At 45.8% G+C, this 25278-nt stretch overlaps 3 protein-coding genes across 4 annotated transcripts; 1 reads left to right on the top strand and 2 right to left on the bottom strand.

Annotated features, from left to right (window-relative positions):
• Window positions 1-2308: 2308 nt before the first annotated feature.
• Window positions 2309-8245, bottom strand: LOC116321730 (BTB/POZ domain-containing protein KCTD9-like). Its single transcript, XM_031741648.2, has 12 exons — window positions 8074-8245; window positions 7818-7939; window positions 7471-7514; window positions 7092-7185; window positions 6656-6714; window positions 6458-6586; window positions 6317-6384; window positions 6158-6253; window positions 5737-5886; window positions 5054-5159; window positions 4822-4955; window positions 2309-4192 (listed from the first exon to the last, which is right to left on the bottom strand). Exons 1-12 carry the CDS (start codon window positions 8119-8121, stop codon window positions 4076-4078), a joined length of 1167 nt encoding a protein of 388 aa, XP_031597508.1. The 5' UTR covers window positions 8122-8245; the 3' UTR covers window positions 2309-4075.
• An 866-nt stretch (window positions 8246-9111) lies between these two features.
• LOC116321716 (E3 ubiquitin-protein ligase MARCHF5-like) lies at window positions 9112-12832 on the bottom strand. 2 transcript variants are annotated; one of them, XM_031741628.2, is made up of 7 exons: window positions 12764-12832; window positions 11468-11537; window positions 10853-11052; window positions 10534-10664; window positions 10297-10468; window positions 9704-9870; window positions 9112-9585 (listed from the first exon to the last, which is right to left on the bottom strand). In XM_031741628.2, the coding sequence occupies exons 2-7, from the start codon at window positions 11488-11490 to the stop codon at window positions 9442-9444; spliced, it is 837 nt and encodes a 278-aa protein (XP_031597488.1). In that variant the 5' UTR covers window positions 11491-11537; window positions 12764-12832; the 3' UTR covers window positions 9112-9441. The 2 variants fall into 2 exon arrangements, with proteins under 2 accessions (XP_031597488.1, XP_039470823.1); XM_039614889.1 differs by lacking the exon at window positions 12764-12832 and adding an exon at window positions 12721-12739.
• Window positions 12833-13303: 471 nt separating this feature from the next.
• On the top strand, window positions 13304-19784 carry actr1b (actin related protein 1B). Its single transcript, XM_031741620.2, has 11 exons — window positions 13304-13527; window positions 15138-15202; window positions 15291-15366; window positions 16117-16242; window positions 16344-16468; window positions 17715-17931; window positions 18009-18101; window positions 18183-18357; window positions 18431-18492; window positions 18806-18846; window positions 18943-19784. Exons 1-11 carry the CDS (start codon window positions 13480-13482, stop codon window positions 19043-19045), a joined length of 1131 nt encoding a protein of 376 aa, XP_031597480.1. The 5' UTR covers window positions 13304-13479; the 3' UTR covers window positions 19046-19784.
• Window positions 19785-25278: the final 5494 nt, after the last annotated feature.

Genomic DNA, 25278 nt, shown 5'->3' on the forward strand with positions numbered 1-25278 from the left:
CATCACCTCATCGCGATGAGAGCAGATCAGAACAGAAGCTTCAACAAGTTTTGGTGTTTTGAAAGTCTGAGAGTCATAGTGAGGTTGGAGGTGTTTCTCACAGCAGGAGGCCCCACAGACCCTGGTGGCTTTAAGTTTCCTCCCACTGCAAACATCACAGGCCACATCTTCAGGTTGAGCAGCGTGGAGCTCAGGCTTTCTCAGCTCCTCCACTAAAACTGCTAGTCCAAGCACCCCCACAGGCTAGGTAGTAGCGGTCAACCATACAGCCTCCATTGGAACATAAAGGCCCCCCAAAAACAAAACCAATAGGAAATCCTACTAACTCGTCCCGGGACCCCTCAAGAGATCAGTCGCTGCCTGCAAGAAGAAAAATCCTTCCTGAAAAATCCTTCCAGAATGGAAGAGTTAATAACACAGAACAATCCATTCATATCAATAATATCAGTGATGATAATGTAATTAGTACATTTATATAAATCCAGTCAGTGATTAGAATATTAACAGAAAGGAAAATTACTCGTGTCCAATTCAATCTCAGGCAAAATCAAGATACTACAGTTACGTCTAATGAGTTAATGAATTGAGACCATGGTTCAATAACAGAGGCAGACACTCTTTGCACGGACATGAGCTCAATTAGGAGATTCAACCAATCATTAATGCTAAAGGACTGTTTATTTTTCTAATTAATAGGTATTATTTTCTCAGCAATGGCTAGTTTGGCGAGTGTGGGTTTAGCTTTTTTGGTTGGATGACCGAGGTTTTGTCAGTAAACACAAATGAGGAGATAATGGGACTCATTATGGGATGTGTTTGAGTAATTTCACACCAAAAATGCTGAACAGGTGAGCAGATCCATAGTGCAAGAAATATGTGTCTGTGTCTTTTTGAGAACATTGAGTGCAAATATCAGAATCAGAGAAGCCCATTTTATCCGCCCTGTGATACGAGTTCTGTGCAGGATTTGAACTGAAAGGGGTGTACATTTGTTTTTTGTGATTACATTTGTATATTTACAAATCTGTGTCCAAAAATCAGATTCTGAGGACAGCTGAAAGTCTTTTTGGAGATGGGTAAACAGATACCGTGAAATTAATCTATTCAGTTTGGAGAGTTTTTTGGTTGAATTACTTTCCAAAGAGCAGCAAAAAGAGCTGCGAAAAGGAAGGACAAGCTGACTTTGTCAAAGGCTTTTTCTACAATCACACTTGTGTGGGCTGGGGAGGCAGAAGAAAAAGGTTCAGCAAGTGGAGACCACAGACTGCTGCCCTCTCCTGGCTCGTTCTTCTTTTAACAGATAAGATGATTTTCTAAGTTTGTGCTTGTTGAGTCTCTACTAAAAACTTTGCTCCTTTGCCACCTGACAGCTAATTAAGTCCTTTCTCACTGGGTTCACCCAAAAACAGCTATACTAGTTTTGTTTTAATTATAACATGCTGAGGTCAGCCTGATGACATCAGTGTTCATGTTTCATTTGTGTTGATATCAGCACACTATGGAAATCTAGTGTTGTATATAAATCATTATGTTGTACTGAAAAAGTGTTTTAAACCAGGGATGTACCCTAAGGACTAACACACTGCTGGGAAGTTGAGAGATGATTCAGTAGAAACTAAAGCATTTACTTAATCACTGATTACATGCTAACCTGTGTATTTTATTATCTGTACACATGACAGGAGCACATTGGCTGAAATCTTTGGCTCCTACAAGCTGTAAAAACACATTAAAAAAAAAAATAAAAATAAGGTGTGCTGTTCAGCTCTCTCCATGCCCTTTCATATGATATATTACTCAATTTGATTTCTTGGAAGTTTTTTCAAGGTGAACTTTGAAACAATGGTCAAATGCTTAGCCAACCTAATCAAAAATGAAATCAGCTCCAGCTCTTACTAGTGTCTGCAATCACACATGATGTGATAATAACCGCAGAAACCAGACTGCTAACAAACAGAGCCGACTACATCCTGCCTCCCGTCAGGGAGAAACTGAAGAGCCATTTAAATCGTGTGGTTTTGTTTTTGTATGTGTGAATCCTGAATGTGTTCATCGATGTCAGCTGGCACAAGGGTGAGGCAGGAGCATCAGACAGGTCTGAGATTTATCCTGCATGCTTTCAGACGCTGCTGACGACATTAAGGTGCAATATTTCTGAGAATAACCTAACATCAAAGTTAAAGAAAAACCAAAGTAAATAGGAATAAACAGAAATAAGAAAACAGGAACCTGTAATCACTGATTTGGTTCATGCAGATAGAAACATTCAGACATTTCAGTTCTGGCCCAATAAACACACAGCGGGTGATAAACTTAAGAAACAACAGATTTATTAAACAGGATGAAGAGCAGAGGAGACGCCTTGCCTCACTCCTGACAGTCACTAAAATCTCAGAAACACTGACATTACTGTTTTATTACAACAACACCCGTTTCTGCTTCTTATTAAAGGCTCATTCCAGTTTATTTCAGCCTGCTGCACCTCTCACAACGAGGGGAAAATCAGCCGCTCAGAGGTAACATGAGGGAGGTAAAGCTGGTCCCAGCTCCACACAAACGGGGGTGAGCAGGATTGACTTCTCACTCATCATTTTTCTTCCATGAAACTCTTTCAAATGAAATTTTGTTTGCATGTACATGATACAGAGAAATGCTCATTGATTTTAAAGAGGACCTGCTCTGCTCTTCCTCACTTCCTGTCGTGCATCACTTCCTGTTCCAGAGCAGAGTTTCATGTTAAATGTAAGTTTCTGATAATGTGCTGATCGAATCACTTAGTTCATCTTAGTTTTTTCTACTTATGGCTCTGTATGTCACAGAGAGGGGACAGCCAATCAGATTAAAGTTGGCTTAAAGTGGGGGAAGCTAAAAAAAAAAAAAAAAAAAAAAAAAAAACTAAAACAAAAGATTATCTAATATTAAGACACTTCTTAGCAGCGAGGTCAAAAGAGAAGCATGGATTAAAGGTTTGTGGTGTGAACTAAGCCTACACAGTAAAAGAAATACCCTACAAAATAATAAGTTCATCCCAAAATAATTCAGATGACCAAGGCCTGCGATTTTAATGGAAAACAACATGCCTCAGAGTTTCCACCACAAGCTGGCCTTAAACCAGAGAAAACTTTAACATCTGTAAAGCTGCAGAAAAATTAGTTCACAGGTCGATCCTTCGTTTTTCCGTTGACCTGCTTTAATCTAATTCAATCACTGACAGGATTGCTGTGGTTCCCTTTGACACTCCCAATCATCAGTCTAAATACTTCAGCCTTTTTTTTTTTTTTTTTTTTTTATCCTTTTACAGAGCATTAAAGTGACTGCTGGGCATTTTTGGTCATATGCAAAATAAAACAGGGTACGAGCTCCATAACGATGAGAAAAAAATATTATGCTTTCTAAACATAAGTCCTAACAGGAAGCAGGTATAATGAAAAATAGGAGGACCAAGAGTAGATCCTTGAGGGACATCACAGAGCTCAGGAGCTGCACTGAGGCCTAGTTTGTGATGGTTTTTTTATGAACTGTCAGGGATGCAAAGAATAGGTCCCCTTTAAAATATACAATTATACAAGCCTCAACCACAAACCTGCGTTACATTTACAAAAAAACAAACAAATAAAATCAGAAATACTGCAGGCATCAGAACTTCAGATGTGTCTGAAAACGCTGAAATAAAGCTAACGTTATGAGCAGCCACAACATTAAAGCCTCTGCAAGACACCGAACATCTCACTGTGATCCAACGGGTCCTGGTGTTCAGGTGGACGCTTCTGACACGGACCACTCGACAAAGAATCACAGTAAGCCAAGCATGGCACGCCCGGTGGCAGCTGTCTCCCACAACAACACAAACTGCTCAGCAGCATCTAAGAGAATAACAAAGAGCCCAAACTGGGTTTAAAGAGGTTAAAGCAGAACACAGGAGCCCCCACCTGCGAAGAAGGTTCAGGGTAGGAACAGCAGGTTTTAATTTTGTGGCTCACCCACTTTTTTGGGTCGAGAGTAGAGAGAAAAAAAAAAAAGTTTGGCATTCATTGGTCGGTGTGGCACTGAGTGTACATGGTTATGGAAAACGGGTTCACCGCACGCTCTGAGACATGTGTAGAGGCGTAAGCATCTCCTCAAAGATGGCACCCTTCACGTTGGAGCCCCGCAGGTTCGCCTCCTGAAGGTCGCAGCCGGACAAGTCACAGTTCTGCAGGAACAAGAGAGAAAATGAACCTGCAAGCATCACGGACATGAACAGCCCGTGCATTTGTGGAGCTCGTTGAGGTTTTTATGAGTTTGTGTCTTCACCTCCTCCTGAAGATTTCTTAAGTTGAATAAATGGAGCCAATTAAATTATATTAGTCATGCTGTGTGGGTTCTCTCCAGGGACTCCGGCTTCCTCCCACAGTCCAAAGGTGTGCAGTTAGTGGGGTTAGGTTAACTGGTGATTATAAATTGCCCATAGATGTCAATGGTTGTCTGTCTCTCTGTGTTAGACTGGCGACCTGTCCAGGGCATACCCCGCCTGGTATGCCCTGGACAGAGATCAGAAGAGAATGGAAGTGATCGTGTTTGACTCAAGCTGTGTCATCAGCTTTTTAATGTTACAGGTCAGATTAAAGCACATCTTCAGCATTTGAACCGAGCACGAGTCAATGGCTCAGTCAGTCTTCCCGCACAGGAAATACATCTGATTAAGCTTGGCACAGGCACTTGCACAGTGTGATGCGTTTAGGAAGCGAGACATTTATCAAGCATGTGAACAGGACACACAGGTCAGATCTGTTTTGAACTCCAGCCTCACGTGTGAGTGTGTATGTGCATGTCTGTACGGACCTCGAGGTCAGTCCCAGCCAGAGTTGCCCCCCGCAGGTTACAGTTCTTCAATTTGGCATTCTTCAGCGTGGCAACTCTCAGGTTGATGCCCGTCATCTGACTTCCCTCCATGTCCACGCCCTTCAGGTTGGCCCCTGACCCAACACACACACACACATATATATCTCTCGCTCTCCACGACAACTAGTGTCGGTGCGTTTATCTAAAGATAGTTTGTGATTGGCTACTTCACCCTCCAGGTTGGCCTTGACTCCTGCAGGATCCTCAAAGTTGCAGCCTCGCAACGATGCTCCTTCAGCGTTGGTGCACAACATCTTCACGCCCTGCAGGTTGGCGCACTGCACACACACACACACACACACACACACACACACACACACACACACACACACACACACACACACACACACACACACACACACACACACACACACACACACACACACACACACACACACACACACACACACACACACACACACACACACACACACACACACACACACACACACACACACACACACACACACACACACACACACACACACACACACACACACACACACACACACACACACACACACACACACACACACACACACACACGATTCTGAGACAGAGGAATCACAGCCAGATACAGCAGACACCTGTTCCACCTGCCGATCTGAACCTGAACCCAGGATGCACTCGGGGTGATCAGAAACAAGTGTCAAAGTCAAAGTGCTGCAGGTCATTCAGACTGTGACAGATGATCACTCAGATGCTCAGTCACCAGGTTCAATCATCAGATTGTGAAAATTAAACTGATCTGGGTTTAGTTTCTAACAGACCTGTGGAGATCTGCTGGGCTGTTGAAACCATGAGGGCTCAGAGTTATTGTACACGATGATTAGGTGATTGTGGGCGGCGACTTACGTCAAGGCAGGCCGCGGACAGGTCGGCTCGCTCCAGGTTGGCCCCGCTCAGGTTAGCGTGGGTCAGGTTGGTTCCTCTCAGGTTGGCCATCTTAAAGTTGATGTAACGCAGGTCCAGACGAGACAGGTCGGCACCAGTGAAGTTCAGACCCTGAAACAAAACCACAGAGCGCCCACTGTTACCCAAGTTACATGTGGTGTCTTCAAATACCTGACTGAGCCAAGATAATCAGAGCACAGGTGATCACGCCCCCTCACCTGTCAGGTAGCTGCTGTGGGTAACCAGCAGGTAGGGAGTGTTAACTCGACTGAACACAGGAAAAGGCAGGATGGCCGATTGAAAGAGGGACTGTTTGGTTCCCAGGGGTTAATTTCAGCTAATGTTACCATGACAACCAGGTACACAGACACACAGTGCTCACCTGACAGCGCAGCTCGGACTTTGTGGTCGTGGCCAACAGGAACCTGATGAACTCTTTCCGGGTCAAAGGTGAGTGATCGTCAGGAGGCTGAGAGGACTGAACACAAAATATCAATCACAGCAGAGCGCGCGCACACACACACACCCCCCCACCCCCTACCTTTATGAGGGCCTCCAGCTGTTCGGCGAGCTGCTCGATCCCAAAGAAGCGAGCTTCTTCCAGCACACCTGCACAGGTAAGAACATGGTTAGCAGGCTGTCTCTGTGGCCTGAGTGGGCGCTGTGAATGTATGTGGCGTACCGAGGGGGTTGATCCCCTCATTGATGATGAGCTGTCCATGCCGCAGGTAGTTCAGGATGGGCTCAAAGTAGTCCGGGCTGCGGTCGATCAGGTACGCGCCCTGACGGTCACGCTTGTTTGCCCACACGTCTGAAACGTGCACATTATTAAAGCACGCTACACATGCACCACCTCCTGCTGACGTGAAGCTGTGCTCACCTTTCTCTCTGAACATGTGGGCCAGCATACTCTCCGGCTCCTTACTGACTAACGTGCTCCTGAGCAAACACACACACACACACACACACACACACACATTAACAATGATCTTTAACCCTCCATGTCAAGGAGGTTCAGCTTCACAAAAACAAAATCATGAAATTTGTAATAAAACTCAGGACAAGCTGATCAGCAGCCTCTGATCACCATCAGCAGCCTTCAGGTGAGGGACAGAATAATCTGGATATTCTGCGTTGCTGGGGGACAACAGCGGCCCCAGCATGTCACTCTGCACATTGCAGCACCTCCAACTCTGACCTTTGTTTTGACTTTGACAGCTGAGCGTCATTAAAGACTGATCATTAAGGTCATCACGAAAAGAAAAACCACCGATTTAAATCAGTGTAAAACCTGCTGTGGTGACGGTCACGCTTACCTCGTCGTCGTAAAGCAGCGCCCACCGACGTTGAGAGTCAGCCAATCAGTGTGAGTCTGATCCTTATCAGGGCCTCTCGGGTCATCCTGCGGATCTGCATAGGTGAGTGCACAGGTAGCATTAGTACAATAAACATGAGTCCAATCAGCTCTTTTACCAGCAGACATCAACATTAAAAACAGGAAGTCTGCACAAAAGGTGGGTGGGGCTTCCGTGTCAGATTAGGGACATCATTTGGATGCCAGAGTAGAAAAGAAAAGACCCCAAAACAAAACAAGTTCAGAGCATGTGCAGGAACTTCTGCACACTCTGAGCTGAGAGTCAAAAAACACCCCAGCAGCACACCTCTGACCCCTCTGCTGTAGGTCATCACACTCACCTTCAAATGAGTCTCCCTCAGAAACGTAGAGCACGTCATCGTCTCTGCACACACACAAACAGAAAACACAGTGAGGGTGGGGCTGTCTCCAAAAAAGTAAATAAATTTAAAAAACAAAAACGTCAGCCATATACTTGCATATTAAAATAAACAGAAAAATAAGGTTTAAATAAAAGTGTAGAATCATAAAAATGATCTAAAATTACAAAGTGATTATATCTATGTGCCCGGTTTTTATTGTCACTTTTTGCCCTCCACAGGAACATTTCACCTGCTCACAGGTGGAAACACCTTGAACGCCTCTTCAGTACCGTGGATTCACTGTTACACCTGGACACGCCCCTCACCTGATCAGCGCGATGTCGTCGATGAGGCCGCCGTTCCCGTTGTACACGTTGGAGGCTCGAATGCCCAGCTTGGAGCCGGCCACACACAGCAGGTCCTCCAGGGATCCGTACACGGCCACCACCTGCGCGCGGGCGGACAAAACGCACCGTTACCGTTTCCGCCCGCGCGGGTGCCCGCCGGGAGCGTGCTGGAGCAGGAACAGGCCATTTTTGTCCTCGCCAGCACACCGATTTCCGCCTCACCGTTATAGCTTACCTTTCCGTTCGTGCACGTGCCGTTAACGAACAGCGTTACTCTCCTCATAGCGGACAGCTTCAGCCGGACCGGCCTCTCCCGCTTCTGCCCGGAAAAGGCGCACCTTCGGCCACAGCAACAAGCGCTCTCCCCTTCCTCTTCCACAATCCGCTCAGACACCCAGCGAGCTAATCAGCGGGCCAGACTGGAGACTAACAGCCAATTAGTGAACAGGGGGCGGGGCCCGCCAGCTTCCGTAAAGAATCGCGGACTGAGGGACCATTATTAAAATAAATATTTTTATCTTAAAGATAAAAATCACATGAAATATAGGAAAAGGAAAAATATCCAACTATCAAAAATATTAAAAAATTGAAGTGAACATATTTAGAATAAAATAGAAAAAAAGTGAAGCAAATAACTGAACATGAAAAAGCAAAACAAAATTAGAAATGTATCAAATGATTAAAATAAAAGCAATGCAGACATACAATTTCAAAATTAAAGCAGAGGGGGTGGGAAACCCACCAAAAGAACCCCCCCCAAAAAAAAAAAAAAAAAAAAAAAAACCAAAAAACCAAACCACCAGACACTTTGCTGGTACTGGTTTGGACTTCTGAGCAACTTTAATTCTTCAACATGCTGCTGGAAACTGGTTGACATCAACATGACATCATTATGACATCGTGACACAGCTGCAGATGTGTCAGCTGCCTCCATGCCAACAGTAAAAATGTGACTGGAGCCTGTCTGAGTGCAGCTAACTCCCCGTCATGTTTGAGATGTGAGCTCAGTGAAATCAGAAGATGGGTCACTGAGGCCAAAGAGGGATGGATGTTGTCAACCACAACACTCAGGTAGGCTGCGAGGCCACCCCCCGAACGCAGTACTTTCAAGTGTCACGTTAAAGTTTTGAAAGGGTCAATTTGAAGCACACCAGCTCTTTAAAGTTGTACATGTAATATTACTGAGTGGAGGTTTCCATTATAACTGTCAATAAATCAGAGGCTGTGTGAATAAAGACAGACATGCTTGATTTTTTTTTTTTTTTTTTTTTTAAAAAACGCTTTATTAAAAATAATCCATACGGAGCTGCTGACAGACTGCAGTCAGAGCAATCAGCTAGTTTATATAAACCAGAAACACCATAGTCCTGTTACAGTCTGATTCTCACCCACTGGGCTTCATAACATCGTGAGCAGGTTCAGCTTGAGGTCGCATTGCAGATCATTTGATCAGAGTGAGGCAAGACGCAGTGTCAGTGTTCACATTGTCTGGTAAACACAGTTTAAACTCCTCCAGGATTCAGTTTAAAAAAAAAAAAAAACAAAACAAAAAAAAAAAAAAAAAAACCCCACCCCCAACAATTTTGCACCATCAGCTCCGTTTCTAATTGCCGCTGCCATGCCTGTGGCACTCTGCTCTCTGTACGTCGCCATAGTTGAGGATGCGTCTGCCGGCGTGCATGATGAACAGCTGCTGTGTGAAGTACACCTTCAGCACACCTTTGAGAAGGATGTAGGCACTGCCACCCTGTGGGGCAGAGACCAGTAAACCAGTCAGTACCACCGGCTTCTCAGCCAACCAATAACCTCAAAGCTATGTTACAGAGCACATCACATTCTCCAATCAGAGATCAGAGTACATTTACCAGCAAGGCACGCTGCAGGTGAGAGGTCACAGATGGGAACAGTAGCCGCCCAGTTAGAACAGCAATGGAGGGAAACATGAGTGCGCCGCAAAGCATCCTGGAGGTCAGGAACTGACGCTTCACTCTGGGCTCATCCACAGGAATCGGGGGCAGGTACCACCGGTTATCTGTGGGGGAGGGGCAGACTCTCCTTTAAACAACAAGATCTGACATTAAAGCAATTCCTCATGATAGCGAGCAGGGACAAAAACGGTAACGCTGACGTTGCAGCGACAGATGTCTAAACTAGGACAGGAACAACAGCACAGTACCCCCTCTGACGGCCTGCAGTACTGCACCTGCTCTTTACAGCAAACCTTAACGGATTTTATAAGGTCATTTTTGTGCCACGTTTGCTACCACGGGAGCAAACATGGCACAACTTTTCAGTTTTATTTATAAGCAGTGAATGACAAGGACATTTTATACCATAAAGAATATAAATTCATGAGTTAAATAGACACACCTGAAAGAATATAAAAGGTCTTAAAACATTTAACTAAGTGAAACTGCTCATGCATCTGCACTGCGACATATTCTGGGTGTGTGTGTACCTGGTGGCAGCTTTGGTTCGTAGCAGCATTTCTGCCACAGCTTCATGACGCAGTCATTCCAGCGGACGGTCTTCCCGAGAATGAGCAGTACGGGGATGGCGGGGAGGCCGGAGAGCAGGAGCACAGGGCTGGCTCCCTGCATTGCTGTCATACCATTTGCCCGTCCCATAACCTGCAGAACATGAGGTGGTGAGGACGCCGCCAATGTGAGGCTCTTACAAGACATTCCCTCTGTACCTGCACGACCGTCACGGCGCCGTAGCTCAGAGCTGTCCAGTACGCCGTCCCAACCAGCAACCCAAGGGTCCCGTATGGACCGATGGCCGTCAACGTTCTGTCCACCACTCGCAGAGAGTCCACCAGTGGGCCTGAGGAGCGACGAGAACCCACGATCAACGTTAACCCACTACGTGTCCTCCACTGACAGGACACGCCACCCTTCCTACACCTGTTGAACACCATGTGTTCAGTTTCTCCCTTTGCCTGAATGGGCAGTAGAGAGCTCCACCCCACCTCTGAGGACCTATGATATGACCCTCAGTAAGCTGACACTCACCCATCTGCGGGAAGATGACAGAGTACGCCACCTCACACAGCTGACATCTGATTGGCTGCTGGCTCACCCTCAGTCTCGTGTCCAGCCAGTACTGCAAGCAGATCAGGTGCACCCACTTAGTGCTTCCTCTGCACCTGCAGGGACTCAGCCACTCAGCACCGGGGTCATCCCGCTCCGTGGCAAAACACACCCAGCAGTGCCTGAAATGAGACATGCATGAACCTCAGCTTCAAGTTCGCTCATGAAACAGTTAAAAGGTGTTAAAACACAATGCCTCACTGCAGCTGCACGGCTTATACACAAGACGGCAGTGTAGCCCATAAATTACCCAGAGTCACCACACACACGAAAGAGTTTAGCCTGAAAATGAGCCGAGCAGCAGCATAAATATAAATTAGAAAAAGTTAAAATTTCACAAATGTCTTCATAACTATTCTAGAGGAAAATAAAAATATATTAAAATTTAGAATTAAATCAGCACCTTAATAATTTCAACGACCTGAAAGATTCAGTTACTCAAACATCTGCATACACATAAAATAAGTGAAAAGTTTATTTTAACTTCTTTCAGCTTTGTGGAATTAAAATCAAGTTCATCCTGAGGATAAATCTTACTTTTCAGATGGCTGCAGAGCCATGATGTTTCCAGGCAGATTCTGAACCACAGCAGGCTGCTACTCTCAGTCTGGAGAGTTAAAGGTGACATCATTAAACAGAGCAGGGAAAATTAAGGAAAAAACAAAAACCCCGATTTAAAGAAAAGGCTGCGATTGTCAAAAGATTTAAACTTCAGCATCATTTTAATGACGCAGGAGAGAAACAGACAATTCTACAGAAACACTCAAAACTGCTAACATTCATTTAACCTGCATCTAATTGAAATTGGTTGGAATAAACTTCTTTAACCTGTTAAACAGTTTAAAACATCAGGGGAAAAAGGTGAAGACCCTTAATGTAAAAGAATTAAAATAAAGAAAAGTGGAGGGAGGAGGCAGCGTAACACAAACCTTTAACATTTCCAAAGACAAACCATCAATGAAGCAGCACAGATTGAAAACCTGCTCTAATCAAAAACTCTGATCAGGCAAACTCCAAAAACACGGCACAGTCTCAGGGTGTGACACGTCTGCGAATAATCAGAGTTCAAAACCCACACCTGCATCATTTTTTTTTTTTTTTTTTTTTTTTTTTTTAAACCCACACACAGCGCATATCCATCTATATTAAACGTGCCAGTGAGGTGGTAGCGAGTACATTAGAAAATAAAATGCAATAAAACCAAAAAGAGAACCGACACGGAGAATGCACGCTCAAAATAATGCCTGATGTTTAAAAAAAAGTGACAGCAGTGAACCTTCAAAATAAAACTAGCCGTCCGGACATTTATATTAGCAGGTGAGATAAAAGCTCATGATTTAACGCGGATTTTCATTAATTGAGCCCCTTAGCCTCGGACTGCGGCTAAGCTAACAGCAGGATGTGGGTCAACGAGTGCCCAGATTTCTGACAGGGATCCGAACCAGCAACCCTTGGAGGTCCGTCGGAGCATCACACCTGTGCTCAATCACATTTCCACTGTCTGAGCACTCATTCAGCCAGCAGTACCACCGCCACACTCCTCCCCCTCCTCACTCTCCAAAACTCGTTTTAAAGCAGTTTTCTAAATTCAAACTTTACTTTGTAAACAGAGATCGGGGGGGAGTTACGACTATATCACACCGGAAGCAGCCGTCACACGTTTGTTTCATTAAACCTGAACTCTCTAGGAACATAAAGACACTTAAGAGTTTTTATCATCAAGCTAACAGCACATTAGCTACTAACCTAGACATCGCGCTCGAACAAGACAGCACCTCTACCAAGCTTACCTGTTAAAACAGCGCGTACCACTGCTGTAAACCCACCACTCACCTGTGAAATGCTTACCGCTCCCACCTGCTCGAGCCTAGTCTCAGCTGTGTTTTTATCACTCCCCAGGCCCCGTAGACCCGCCCACTTTGGCTTTTTTCTAGCTTTCTGATTGGCTGGATCCCGTGACACTGGTAATGCGTTGAGGGTACCCGGAAAACGTATTTAAAGCTGCATTTGCGACTCTTAGTGCAACTACTGGACTTTTTTTTATTACGAGCAACATAAAGTTTTTATTTTTTAAGTTGTCACTTTCGGTGAATTCACTGTCATCCTTTTTACCGACTATTAAAATGTAAATGTTTGTAAATGAAGATTAAATAAAATAATTTTTAGCTGATATTATCGTTAGAAAACACTGCTGAAAAAAACTTCTGTGTAGTAAAGCGCTTTAATGGCATTATTAGTTAAATGTGATAGTTAACTGTGATCTGCCAGCAGACCAGCAGAAACGCTGCCGCTCGTTGACAGCGTACAGACATGCTGATTAGCTCTCCGTGCTGCCAGTCAGGATCTCTGGAGCTTGATTGGCTGTCTGCACCGTGAGCCCGCCGCGATGCTGTGGTTGTTGTGGTCGGGGCGGCAGCAGCGGCAGAGGAGCGTCGACAGGCGTAGAGCGGAGCGGCTAACCGGCGCTGATTTTTACATGATTAAAACACTAAACGGGAACGAAGACTCACGCGGATCGATAGAAACACACCTGAAGCGCACGTGCGGTCATGGAGTCCTATGACATTTTAGCTAACCAGCCGGTGGTGATTGATAATGTAAGTATGATGATGTCATTCATCCACACCCAGCCCGAGGCCGCGGGCTAACCGTTAGCCTGCCGCTATTGTGTCGGAGCTAATAGGTCGGTGCTCACCTTTCCTGGTGGTGCAGCGGGGTTCCTCTTTCCTCTCAGGTGTTCCCTCTATGATGCTGTCAGCTCGGCTCCTCTGGCCGGCTCACTTCTGCAGCTCTCAGCCGCGTTAGCCGCTAGCCGGATCCGCTGCTAGCTCCGGGCAGCAGCCGGTTAGTGGAGCCGGATCCGGGGCGTGTTAGCTGTCCGTGGTGCTGTAGCGGCATCAGCTCACTCCCCCACCCGGCTCTGCTGCTAATTAACCGGCAGACAGGATGCGGGAGTCACCCTGAAGCCCCACATGCAGTACAGCAGACGGCTGCTAGCATGTTAGCATGGCCGTGACACTGTCAATAACCCTTCATCATCACACAGAGCTAACCTTCATTCCATCAGTGAAAGTAAAAACCTGACTATATTTCTCATTTCTCAGTGACGTGCAGCTCTCAGCTGGAGCTGTGTCTGATTTAAACGTAATGAATCCAGTTTATGTTCCATCCATGCTTCTCCACCCGCTCAGGCCATCAGTCTGAGCAAAGATGTTTCAGCTCCTGTCACTTTAAACCTCTTGTTTTCTCATTGGATGATCTCAGGAAGCCAGCTGAGGCGCTCTGAGCGTTGTTTACAAACACAGAGACTGAATAACCTGTGAGCAGGAGTCTCAGTTTAGTGTGTTTCAGGTTCAGAGATGTGCTGACAGGTTTCTTATCTTGGGCTGATTCTGTGAATCTAGGGAGGACCCCCTCCTCGGGCCATTAAAGGAGGAGCCTCACAGACCTGCAGGTTGTACAAAGAGAGCAAGTTTACAGTCACTTACTCAGACTCACTCGAACTTGGCGTATTTTGTCTACAAGAAGCGGGAAGGTGGCAACCAGGAAGGCAATGCTTTGGCAGCTGTTGTATTTCAAACCAAACCTAATCTGGTGCCTAAACTCCACCGGGTGTGAGTTCAATGGTGGGACGAGCTCCAACTCCCACCTTCCACCTGCAGGGATTATTTGGCTTCTAAAAGTTAAAATAAGGTTTCATGTGCATGTGTCGGTGTGAGAGTGCGCTGATGAAGAGTTCAGAAACACGAATCAGTAGGTCAAAGATCAAGACTGAAACAGTAATCAGAGTGAAGCTGATAGTTGGTGCGTTTAATGAACAGTTTTCAGTTCAGTTTATTTCAGCGTTGGTACGTTTCACAGATTTTACTTGGTTGTCTTTACTCAGGTTTTACTTCATTGAGATGATTTTGGTATCGAACTTCAGACCGCTGAGCTTCTCTCAGCTCTTTGTGAGACATGGTTTCAGATCTTTGGGATAATGAAGCTGCCGTCATCGGGGTTTGGCGTCTGGTGCTCCTTCCTGTTCGCTCACTCACAGCGGGAACTGAAAGCTTTGTGCAGCAGAAACAACTTTTTTTTACTTGGAGGACAAAGTGTCTGTTGAAGCAGAGGAGCTGTGACTGCCGCCAGCCTCGGGCGGCATCTCATGACCTCTCAGCTTCTTTAACCCTGTGATGCTCAAACGTCATCTTTCTTTTCCCTGCAGGGGTCGGGGGTCATCAAGGCCGGCTTTGCGGGAGACCAGATCCCCAAATACTGCTTCCCCAACTAGTAAGTTAACGGAGACTCCAGGATCTCTGTTGCTGTTTAACCAAGTGTGCAGCTCACTCTCTCAGTGCTCTGTGTGTTTCATATGCAGCGTCGGGCGTCCGAAGCATGTGCGCGTGATGGCGGGAGCCCTGGAGGGAGACCTCTTCATCGGACCCAAAGCCGAGGTACTGCTGCTCCTCCTCACTGCAGGTTAAACCACTGCCCTGCTGACACTCACTGCCCTCTTATGATGCTGTTATCTTTATTATTATTATTATTGTTAGTATTATTATTATTATTATCATCATCGTCATATCATCATTGTAATTATTATTATTATCATCATTATCATTTTTATTATCATTATTGTTGATGTTGTTGTGGTGTTTATTGTGTTATTGTGTGGAGCTTCAATGGGCCACACCTTCATCAAAAACGCTCCTTTAAAGTCGACTCTTTATTGTTCCTGCTGAGGTTGGTGCAGAGCTCTGCGCTGAGCTAATCAAGCCTGAGCTTGCAGACCTTGGTGAGGCAGCGTCATCTTTACCGAAACGTTTTTAATGTGTGAAAGCACGTAAACGTCATGTATTTAGTACCTTATGATGGCGATTGAAGGTGATGAAGGATGTGATGCGTGGCCATGCTTGAGCTGCTCATCTCTAGCAGCTTCAGAAGGTCCAGCAGCTCTGCTCTAACTGGAGGAGGAACAGGAAGTTATCGCCCTGCGGGGTCAAAGTTTCTTGTTTTGAAAACAGGGTTGTGTTTTTTTGTTTTTGTTTTTTTTTTGGGTTGTTTTTTTTTTTTTTTCAGATAATTGTCACATGACCTTCTCACAGCATCTGCAGCTCTCTTTTTTCCATCAGATCAAAGCATGTGACTGTATCACATTTTCAGGGAATAATAAACTCTCCTCCTCCCCCGCCTCCTCCCATCAGGAGCACAGGGGCCTGCTGTCGGTGCGGTACCCGATGGAGCACGGCATCGTGACCGACTGGAATGACATGGAGCGGATCTGGCAGTACGTTTACTCCAAGGAACAGCTGCAGACATTCTCCGAGGAGGTGAGCTCCTCTCCGCCTCTGTCACGTCCACACACGAGCTTGTCGCGGTGCCGCTAACCCTGTGGTTTTTTTGTGTGTGTGTTTTTTTTAACCTTTCCCAGCATCCTGTGCTGCTCACAGAGGCTCCTCTGAACCCGAGCAAGAACAGGGAGAAGGCAGCTGAAGTGTTCTTCGAGACTTTCAACGTGCCGGCACTCTTCATCTCCATGCAGGCCGTGCTCAGCCTGTAAGAACTCACTTCCTGTTTGTGTCCTCCTGTTGCTGACTCGGCATCGAGCTGAGGCCTGCGTGAACCTCAGCCTCATGTTTGCTCAAGAAACAGTTAAAGGTGTTAAACACACACGAGGGCTCACTGAAGACTCGCTGCAGTTGCATGGCTCATACACAAGGTGGCAGTATAGGCCCTAAATTACCCTGAGTCACTGCAAGCTCTCTCTCTCTCACACACACACACACACACACACACACACACACACACACACACAGGTTCTGTGCTGATTGTAGGTGTGTTCCTCATTTAAAGGGGAGGACCCTGACTGCCGTCTGTGACAGCTCACTGAGTCTTTGTGTGCTTTGAACCAATCAGATGTGACTTTGGGTCACATTATGATCTGAGCCTCTCTGTGATGGAAGGCCTTCGCACACTGGGCAAGTAAAATCAGCATGAGTGTTTCTGTTCTTAAAGCAGCTGTCGAACTTCACAGAATGAATGTGTGACATTCAGAAGCTTGGACCATGCTCGACATTTCAGATTTTTGACCAAACGGATCGCTGCATTTGGCAACAAGTACGCTTGTAGCTCAAAGTGTAAACTGGTACTGAATCTACGCTACGTCAAAACAGTAAATAATCCAGTTTGACGTCACAACTAGCTGCTGCTGCCTCCTCAGGTGTTGTCTCAACTCTGCCAAGGAGCTCAAACTGCCCACTGACATGAAACATGGCCAAAGCTTTGACCCTGGATCACAACAGGAAATCCTCCTGCTGCTGCCTGCATATAAATCAGAATCTGTTTCTTCCTTTTCTTGTTCAGAGATGCCAGTACCAGCTCATCATTGCTTCATGTCAACTCTGTTTTTGTTTTGTTTTTTCACGGTGCGCATTGTGAGATCAAATTTTCCCCAAAAGATGTTCAGATCTGAAAAACATGCTCGGTATGTGCCAACCCCGGAACAGAGTCTGTGCAGGAGGACGCAGAGGGTCAATTATTAAACATGTGAAGCCTGAGTTTAACGTGTTGCTGGGCTGAGAACCGTCCTGATGTTAACATGACTGGACCTGATGGGGTTTTGATGGTTCTCCTGTTGTGTCTGTGTGTTGATGACATTTTAATTGTCTCTCTAAGTTAGAGAAAAGTGCATGTGATGCATGTTGCGTCGTCTTCGTGTCTGTTCACCACACAGAATCAGAGCAGGCTAGAAGACATTTGCTGAGTCTCTATCATAACCGTGATGGCCTCCGTTTTCCTACAGGTACGCCACAGGCCGCACCACCGGCGTAGTGCTGGACTCCGGCGACGGCGTGACCCACGTAGTGCCCATATACGAAGGCTTCGCCATCCCACACTCTATCATGCGTGTGGACATCGCTGGGAGAGACGTGTCGCGGTACCTGCGGCTGCTGCTGCGTAAGGAAGGATACAACTTCAACACGTCAGCTGAGTTTGAGGTCGTTCGCACCATTAAAGAGGTGAGGCGACAGTGGCAGCGGAGCTGAAACGTGAGTCAGGTGTTGTGAGAGTTTCTGATGTTCTCATGTCCCTGCAGAGAGCCTGCTACCTCTCCCTGAACCCTCAGAAGGATGAGACCTTAGAGACCGAGAAGGCTCAGTATGTCCTCCCCGACGGAAGCACTTTAAACGTAAGTCCTGTTCCTACTAATTGGTGGTTCCCGTGTAGCGCTCCTCCCCATCCCCCTGACATGTGACCTCGCCGTTTTCAGATCGGCCCCGCTAGGTTCCGTGCCCCGGAGCTGCTGTTCAGACCCGACCTGATCGGAGACGAGAGCTCGGGCATCCATGAAGTCCTGGCCTACGCCATCCAGAAGTCCGACATGGACCTGCGGCGCACGCTGTTCTCCACCATTGTGCTGTGTGGCGGCTCCACGCTCATCAAAGGTTGGTGCACGCGCTGCAGTCTGTAAAACTTCCTGTTCGCAGTGGCGAGTAACACTGTACTGTCCTCACTCAGGCTTCGGCGAACGGTTACTGACTGAAGTAAAGAAGCTTGCACCCAAAGACGTGAAGATCAAGGTAAGCTCTGACTGGGACACGCCCACAGTAACCTCTGGCCTCCTTCTCCTGCTCACTGTCAGTGACACTGAAGTACACGCAACACAGAGGCATGCCGAGCCTGTTTCTCATGAAAATGCTCGGGAGGAGGAGGAGAGCAGACATGAATACATTTCAAAGAAATATATTTATGTATTCACAAAGAAAACAAAATGCTTTGTAAACCGTGAGGAAGTCCTGGAGAGGAGGACTCAGTGAGGAGATGTCAGTTAGGAGGTGTGAGTGAGGATGTCTCAGTAGGAGGTGTCAGTGACCTGTGGTTTCTCTTTGGCAGATCTCGGCCCCCCAGGAGAGGCTGTACTCCACGTGGATCGGGTAAGTCTTTTGATTGTGTGTCGCTGTGTGTCACTGTGTGTCTTTGTGGCTCTCCTCTCTAAATGGTCCTCTCTCTGACCTCACTTCCTGATGCAGTGGCTCCATCTTGGCGTCGTTGGACACCTTTAAGAAGATGTGGGTGTCGAAGCGGGAATATGAAGAAGACAGAGCGCGTGCCATCCACAGGAAGACCTTCTAGGCCAATGCCCCCTCAGAACTGTCCTCATTGCTCCCCCCCACCATCAAACGCTAGAGGCTCCCTGACATCAGTGGGTCCCTCCTCCCCCTCCTCCTCCTACCTACATCCTCCTGCTTCTAACCCACCGTTGGCCTCCTGCTCCTCAACCTGCACACACACACACCTTTATGTGTGCTCGACTCCATATTTACCTCCTCTGTCCCCCTCCCCTCCATTCCCCTCCCCTCCATATTCTTCCTGCTGTCAGGTGGCGGTGACAGCACGCTCTGAACGTGACACACACACCCACACACATGCACACACACATGCATGCGCACACACAGACACACATACACTCACACACAGACATGCGCGCACACACACAGGGCTGTGGGGCGTGCTGGAGGTTGCGGGTGGTGCTGTGGATGCTCTGAGCTCCACACTGAAGCCTGTGAGGCATGATGACATAAACCTGAATGTTTTGTTTGCTGATGTTCAGATTTGATTTCATGTCTGTTTGTAGCTTCTCTCTGACATGAAGCTCTGTGCTATTAAACTGTATTATAGATCTGATCTGCACATGTATTCTGTCAGCACGGTTCATTTATCGCCGCCGCTCATGATCTTCATTACCAATGAAATGTTTTTTAGGTGAACATGGCATCACGTGTTTGTGTGCGGAGGAAGATGTTCAGCAATGTCTTTATGTCGGCTTTTTGTCCGAGCTGACAGATTAAAACAAAATTTGGGAAAAGCTTCACTCAGTTTTTTTCTTTGCTTTAGAATTAATTTTATCATGAAATATTTCATTACAAAGTTGTCATCATGGTAATTTATTGTAAATTAATTTTTCATGAAATAATCCATCATAAAATCATCATAAATTAATTCACCTACAAGTAATCTATTAAATCATCAAATTCATTATTATAGTCATTCGTCATAAAATATTTAATCATAAATTAGAGTAATCCATGATAACACATTTAAAAAGAGTTTAATCATAAATTAATTCAACATAATATAAAGCCATTATCATGTATTATAAAGTAAGTCACGATCAAGTCTTCATTAAGTGATTTATTACAATGTAACTCATCATGAATAATTATTAATAACAATAAACGTAACAGATTTTAAATCAAAGTAGTTCATAAAGTATGTTGGCCTGTCTTGGTTTTTATTACTGCTAATCATTTTAAAGCTCAGTTTTTAAAACCTTATGATGTAACTACACCTCAGCCCATGCAGCAGTATCTCCAAAAGTTGATTCTGTTCATCTGGGCGTAGCTTTTTCAGTGGGAGAAGAATTCAGCAGCATTCATGCACCAGTATATTAATGACTAACTTCGTATTGTGGATGGATTATCTCAGTTGTTCTCCTGACTGAAGTTTGGTCCGTTTACAGCATCCTGCCATGCAGTTGCATTTGTCCCTAACCATCGGGAACCCTCACGTTAACCTTTATCAAGTGGAAAAAAGTTAGCATTCATCCTCCAGCTTCACTGTGTTTATATTATGCTAACATAGCTGTGTCGCTAGTAGGGATGGGTATCGTTTAGGTTTTATCCGATACCGGTGCCAAACCGGTACTTTTGAAACGGTGCCGGTGCTTAAACGGTGCTCAAACCGGTGCTTAAAGAATGGAGAACACAAAATTGGTCCAAAAACCTCTCATGTTCAGCTGTTTTTTTTGTAAAAAGATAACAATGTTAGCCTTTTCTGCAGCTATAGGGGATATATGGTCTCACTCTTGGCTGGAAGCAGTGCTTAAACAATGGAAAAAACACAAACTTTGTCCAAGAGTACAGAGGACAACACAGAAGAAATGAGGAGTACACAAAAGTACACAGGAGAACTGAGGAGAACACAGGAGTACACAGAAGAATAGAGGTGTACACATGGGGTACAGAGGAGGACTTAGGAGTACAGAGGTCCTGCCCCTTGTTTATCTGCTGCCTGTGCATGGTCAGGGTGTAACGGTGCAAACATATTGCATCATTTCAATAAAGGGAAAAAAGTCACCAAACTCCTTCTCCGTACTTCCTCCCTAAAAAACACAAACGCCTTTGACATCATTCAGAGGGGGAGGAGCATCAGCAGCAGGAATAACCAGTTCACCTTCAGTCATATGATATCTGAGGCTTCTCCTGCATTTCTGAGTCCGTCCATCACCCCACTGTCTTCTTTCTCCTCAACGTTGGCATTGTCGTCCAGGTCAAAGGTCACCTCTCACATTCATATCAGGGTTTGGTCAATGTGCAGTGAAGGTGTTGGGTCTTTTACCCTGAATTTCTGAGCCTCCTGATATTTTTCACTGCTTAAATAAAACATGTCTGTTAGAGCTGAGTAAACGACCCCTGACTCATTTAAAGGACCCACCTCAGGGTTGGTCCTTAAGATGAGCCACAGAAATTTGTCCATGAATGGAAAACTGTAGATATGACTTGTCATCAGCCAGTTTGGGGAAAGGCTGCCACTGCTCCACAGACCCGTTCTCTCCTGGAAGGTCCTGTGTAGTTGGGATTCATTGAACTATCAGCCGTCCACTTGAGCCACAGCTGCTGTTACTGAGCGTACGAAGAGACTCAGAGCAGCACAGATGAACATCAGTGAGAACTGATGTTTATTTGTTACCTTCATACAGAGTGCAGTAAAGAGCAAAAAACGGTGTCAGCCCACCTGCTCTCAGGTGTGTCACAGTTTCAGAAGCTTTGAGAAATTGTGACAGATGTTGTGGGTCTTCATTTTCTGTTTGGATCTGGGCTCAGTGCGTCTGTGACAGGAACCAATCAGACATTAGCTGATGCTGATGGAGAATCTGAAGCACTTTAACTGAAACATGACCAGCAGGTGTCAGTGTGCCATCACTGCTCCTTCTCTCCATCAGTCTGGTGATGTTTGTTCAGGTGTGTGGTTTACCTCAGATTGGAGCTGTAAAAGTTTCGACTGACCACAAATAGAAAATAAGCTGCTCTGTGTCTTTTGAGCTTCTGACTGCCTTTTCTGTTTGACACTGAGGAGAAGTAATCCAGGATCAATGTACGGCGGAAGGTCTGACTCCTGTTAGGGCTCCCACACCCAGCCTGAACACAGTCCGGCCTGGACTACAGGAGGCTGTGTCTGACCTGGATTCATATTTTTATATTTAATAAAAATTTAAAAAACAGTGAACATGAGTAACATTTAGGCTAGTAAAATATTTTACAGCATTACAATTATGTCCCCATAAATGTGAGAATATGTGAAAGAAATGATCTGCTGAGTGAAGCAGAGTAAAGATGAGTGTGAAAACTTCAACAATAATAAACCCTGGTGTGACTGATTATTGGCAATAAACAAAAGTATCAGTATCATGTCTCAGCTAACATGAGCAGCTTCATGTTTTGCCTCGTGTATCTGATGGAGGTGAGTGCATGAATTATGGATGAGGTGATCATATCTGCCTTCCTCGTACGGAGCGGAGACAAGGCAGCAGGAAGTCAGCAGGTGATGGAGCAAGCAGTGCAATCAGCCTCCTGTGTCTGAGAGATATTTACAGCCCGCCCTGAAGACACCGCTCAGCTCAGCATCGCTGAGAGCGTCAGACGGAGGAGAGGAACCCCACAGAGTCTCCTCAGGATGTTTCTTGATGGAGGACAAACACGCTCCACCTGTCAGTCAAAGAGGCCATGCCCCTAATGATGCAAACAGGTGAGTTCTAAAAACCTTCTCGCTTGTTCAGGTGTTACGAAGCGGGGACATTATCTGTCCTTCTCCATGCTTGGCTCACTTTGTGGGCCGGATCAGTGAAAGTCGCATTTCTGTCCGTGATCACCTGTCGCATCAGATCTGTGAAACAGGCTGAAAACTGAAGATGCCACATCTATGCTTTCATACAGGTGACCCCACCCACCGACTGGCAGCAGCACCTGCAGCTCCGTTTGTAATGGCAGCACGTTTCCATCAGTTCATTAAATCACTAATTCATCTGCTCAGTGTGTGCACAAACACTTGTTTTCATATCTTAGTGAGAACATCTAATTGACATAATGCTTTCCCTAGCCGCTTACTCTAACCACAGCCATCAAAAATGAATTCCCAACCATAACCCTTAGCCTAAACCTAACCATAACTGTAACCCTGACACTAAAACCACATTTTGAGCCTCAAAAATGCCTTCAAACATGTGTCAATGGGAATTTTGTCCCCATAAGTGACTATTGGTCCCCACAAGTATAGTAACGTTCCAATTTTTGGTCCCCACAAAGATGTGTGAACATGATGCACATTTACAAACACACACATGCACACAGACACACACACACACAAGATGATCTGAAATCACTGAGGATGCTCTGGGTTACCATGGCAACAGCTTTCCCTTCTGAGATGTCTTTGATGCGGTTATGATCTGAGCTGCCTCGCAGCGGCTAACGAGGCTGTGGGTAAAGTTTGAGCATGTGCGCAGCGGGAGGCGAGAAGGTGAGATGAAGTTGGAAAGTGTGGGCTGAGTGTCGGGAACAGCCTCCTCTTTTCATCTCCTCGTCTCCCTCTGTTCTCTCCTCTGCTTCTCACTTTGGAGAAAAGAGCAGTGAGCTCACAGAGCACTAACGAGCTAATGTGACAGAGACATGTTTGACTGGCTAAAGTAGCACGAATAACAGCGGTCACTTCACCACATGGGCAGAAAGAGCCAGAGTGGTACTTCAATCCCACCAGCATTGTTTGATTCATACGTTACACATTTAAGTTTGAATTGTTTAGGAGAGGGGAGGATAAAACGGCAGCTCTGATCTGCTAACTTCCTGCTTCGTTCCCTGTGTAAAAAGACTAGGCACGATAGGAGTTTAATCCAAGCTGAGGTCATTCAGAGGTATCCAGGCAGTCAGCGAAACAAAAGAACCAGAGGCAGAAGGGAGACCAAAAAGCTGCACGGAAAGTCACACGAGGATCCAGAAACAAGAAAACAACACATATCAGCAAAGCTTCACCACCAGCAGAAGAAGCACCAACGAGATAACAAGCACCACCTGCCAAAATCCAACACAGGTGACACTAATGAGGCAGGCAATCCGACAGGAAGGAGATGCGACAGAGACAGGAAGTAAATGTCAGGGTCTCACGCTCTGGTTATGAGTCCTGCTTCTTGTTTTCATTTTGCTCTTTTAGTTTTCCCAACGACCCCTGCTCCTCACCTGTCTCCATGTTCCTCTTCACCCTCTACACTGCAGACTTCTCCATCAACTCCCCACGCTGCCACCTACAGAAGTTCTCTGACGACTCTGCCATAGTCGGCCTCATCACAGGTGAGGACGACTCAGAGTACAGACAGTGGACTCTGGACTTTGTTGACTGGTGTCAGCAGAACCACCTGCTGATCAACGCTGGGAAAACCAAGGAGTTGGTGGTGGACTTCCGGAGACGCAGACCCACCACACTGACACCGGTGAACATCCAGGGAGTGGAGATTGAGATAGTGGACTCTTATAGGTACCTGGGTGTTCACCTGAATAATAAACTGGACTGGAGCCACAACACTGATGCTCTTTACAGGAAGGGTCAGAGCAGACTCTACCTGCTGAGGCGGCTGAGGTCATTTGGAGTACAGGGAGCGCTTTTAAAGACCTTCTATGACTCTGTGGTGGCATCTGTCATTTTTTACAGTGTGGTATGTTGGAGCAGCAGTTTATCGGCAGCTGCGAGGAAGAGGTTGGATAAACTCATCAGGAAGGCCAGCTCTGTTCTGGGATGCACCCTGGACCCAGTGCAGGTGGTGGGAGACAGAAGGACTCTGGCCAAAATAACATCTCTGATGGACAGATTCTCCCACCCAATGCATGTAAATGTTGCTGAACTGCAGAGCTCCTTCAGTGAGAGATTGCTGCATCCTAGATGCATGAAGGAGCGTTTCCGCAGGTCCTTCCTCCCTGCAGCTGTCAGACTGTACAATCAGAACTGCTCCCAACAAACATAGATGTTTACATCAGCACTGTAACTGCAATAAGTTAATCAACCGATTCGCACTACAACCTGGTTTGCCTCTTATCTGTAGTTATTTTTATTTAATTTAATAACTGTACAGTACTCTCTGTATATAGTAACCATTGTCCTTAATGTAAATATGTAAGAAAAATTGTGTATGTTTCTGTTCTGTGTCCTGTGTACTGTTTGTTTGTATATGTGTCTTTTTGGCTGCTGTTACAACCAAATTTCCCCTTGTGGGACAATTAAAGGATTATTCTATTCTATTCTATTCTATTCTATTCTATTCT

This window comes from Oreochromis aureus, linkage group 7 (genome assembly GCF_013358895.1).
Source record: "Oreochromis aureus strain Israel breed Guangdong linkage group 7, ZZ_aureus, whole genome shotgun sequence".
Lineage (NCBI taxonomy): Eukaryota > Metazoa > Chordata > Actinopteri > Cichliformes > Cichlidae > Oreochromis > Oreochromis aureus.

Bases quoted from the DNA above. Each gene is read 5' to 3' on its own strand.
- LOC116321716 (XM_031741628.2), bottom strand. From the start codon at position 11,490: ATGGCTCTGCAGCCATCTGAAAA. The intron at 10,469-10,533 runs GTACAGAGGGAA...CATGTTCTGCAG, and splicing joins GCGCCGTGACGGTCGTGCAG to GTTATGGGACGGGCAAATGG. The intron at 9,871-10,296 runs GTACACACACAC...CCTCCCCCACAG, and splicing joins CGAACCAAAGCTGCCACCAG to ATAACCGGTGGTACCTGCCC.
- LOC116321730 (XM_031741648.2), bottom strand. From the start codon at position 8,121: ATGAGGAGAGTAACGCTGTTCGTTAACGGCACGTGCACGAACGGAAAG. The intron at 7,940-8,073 runs GTAAGCTATAAC...GCCCGCGCGCAG, and splicing joins GCACGTGCACGAACGGAAAG to GTGGTGGCCGTGTACGGATC. The intron at 6,587-6,655 runs GTGAGCACAGCT...TGCACGTTTCAG, and splicing joins CCACATGTTCAGAGAGAAAG to ACGTGTGGGCAAACAAGCGT.
- actr1b (XM_031741620.2), top strand. From the start codon at position 13,480: ATGGAGTCCTATGACATTTTAGCTAACCAGCCGGTGGTGATTGATAAT. The intron at 17,932-18,008 runs GTGAGGCGACAG...ATGTCCCTGCAG, and splicing joins TCGTTCGCACCATTAAAGAG to AGAGCCTGCTACCTCTCCCT. The intron at 18,358-18,430 runs GTTGGTGCACGC...GTCCTCACTCAG, and splicing joins CGGCTCCACGCTCATCAAAG to GCTTCGGCGAACGGTTACTG.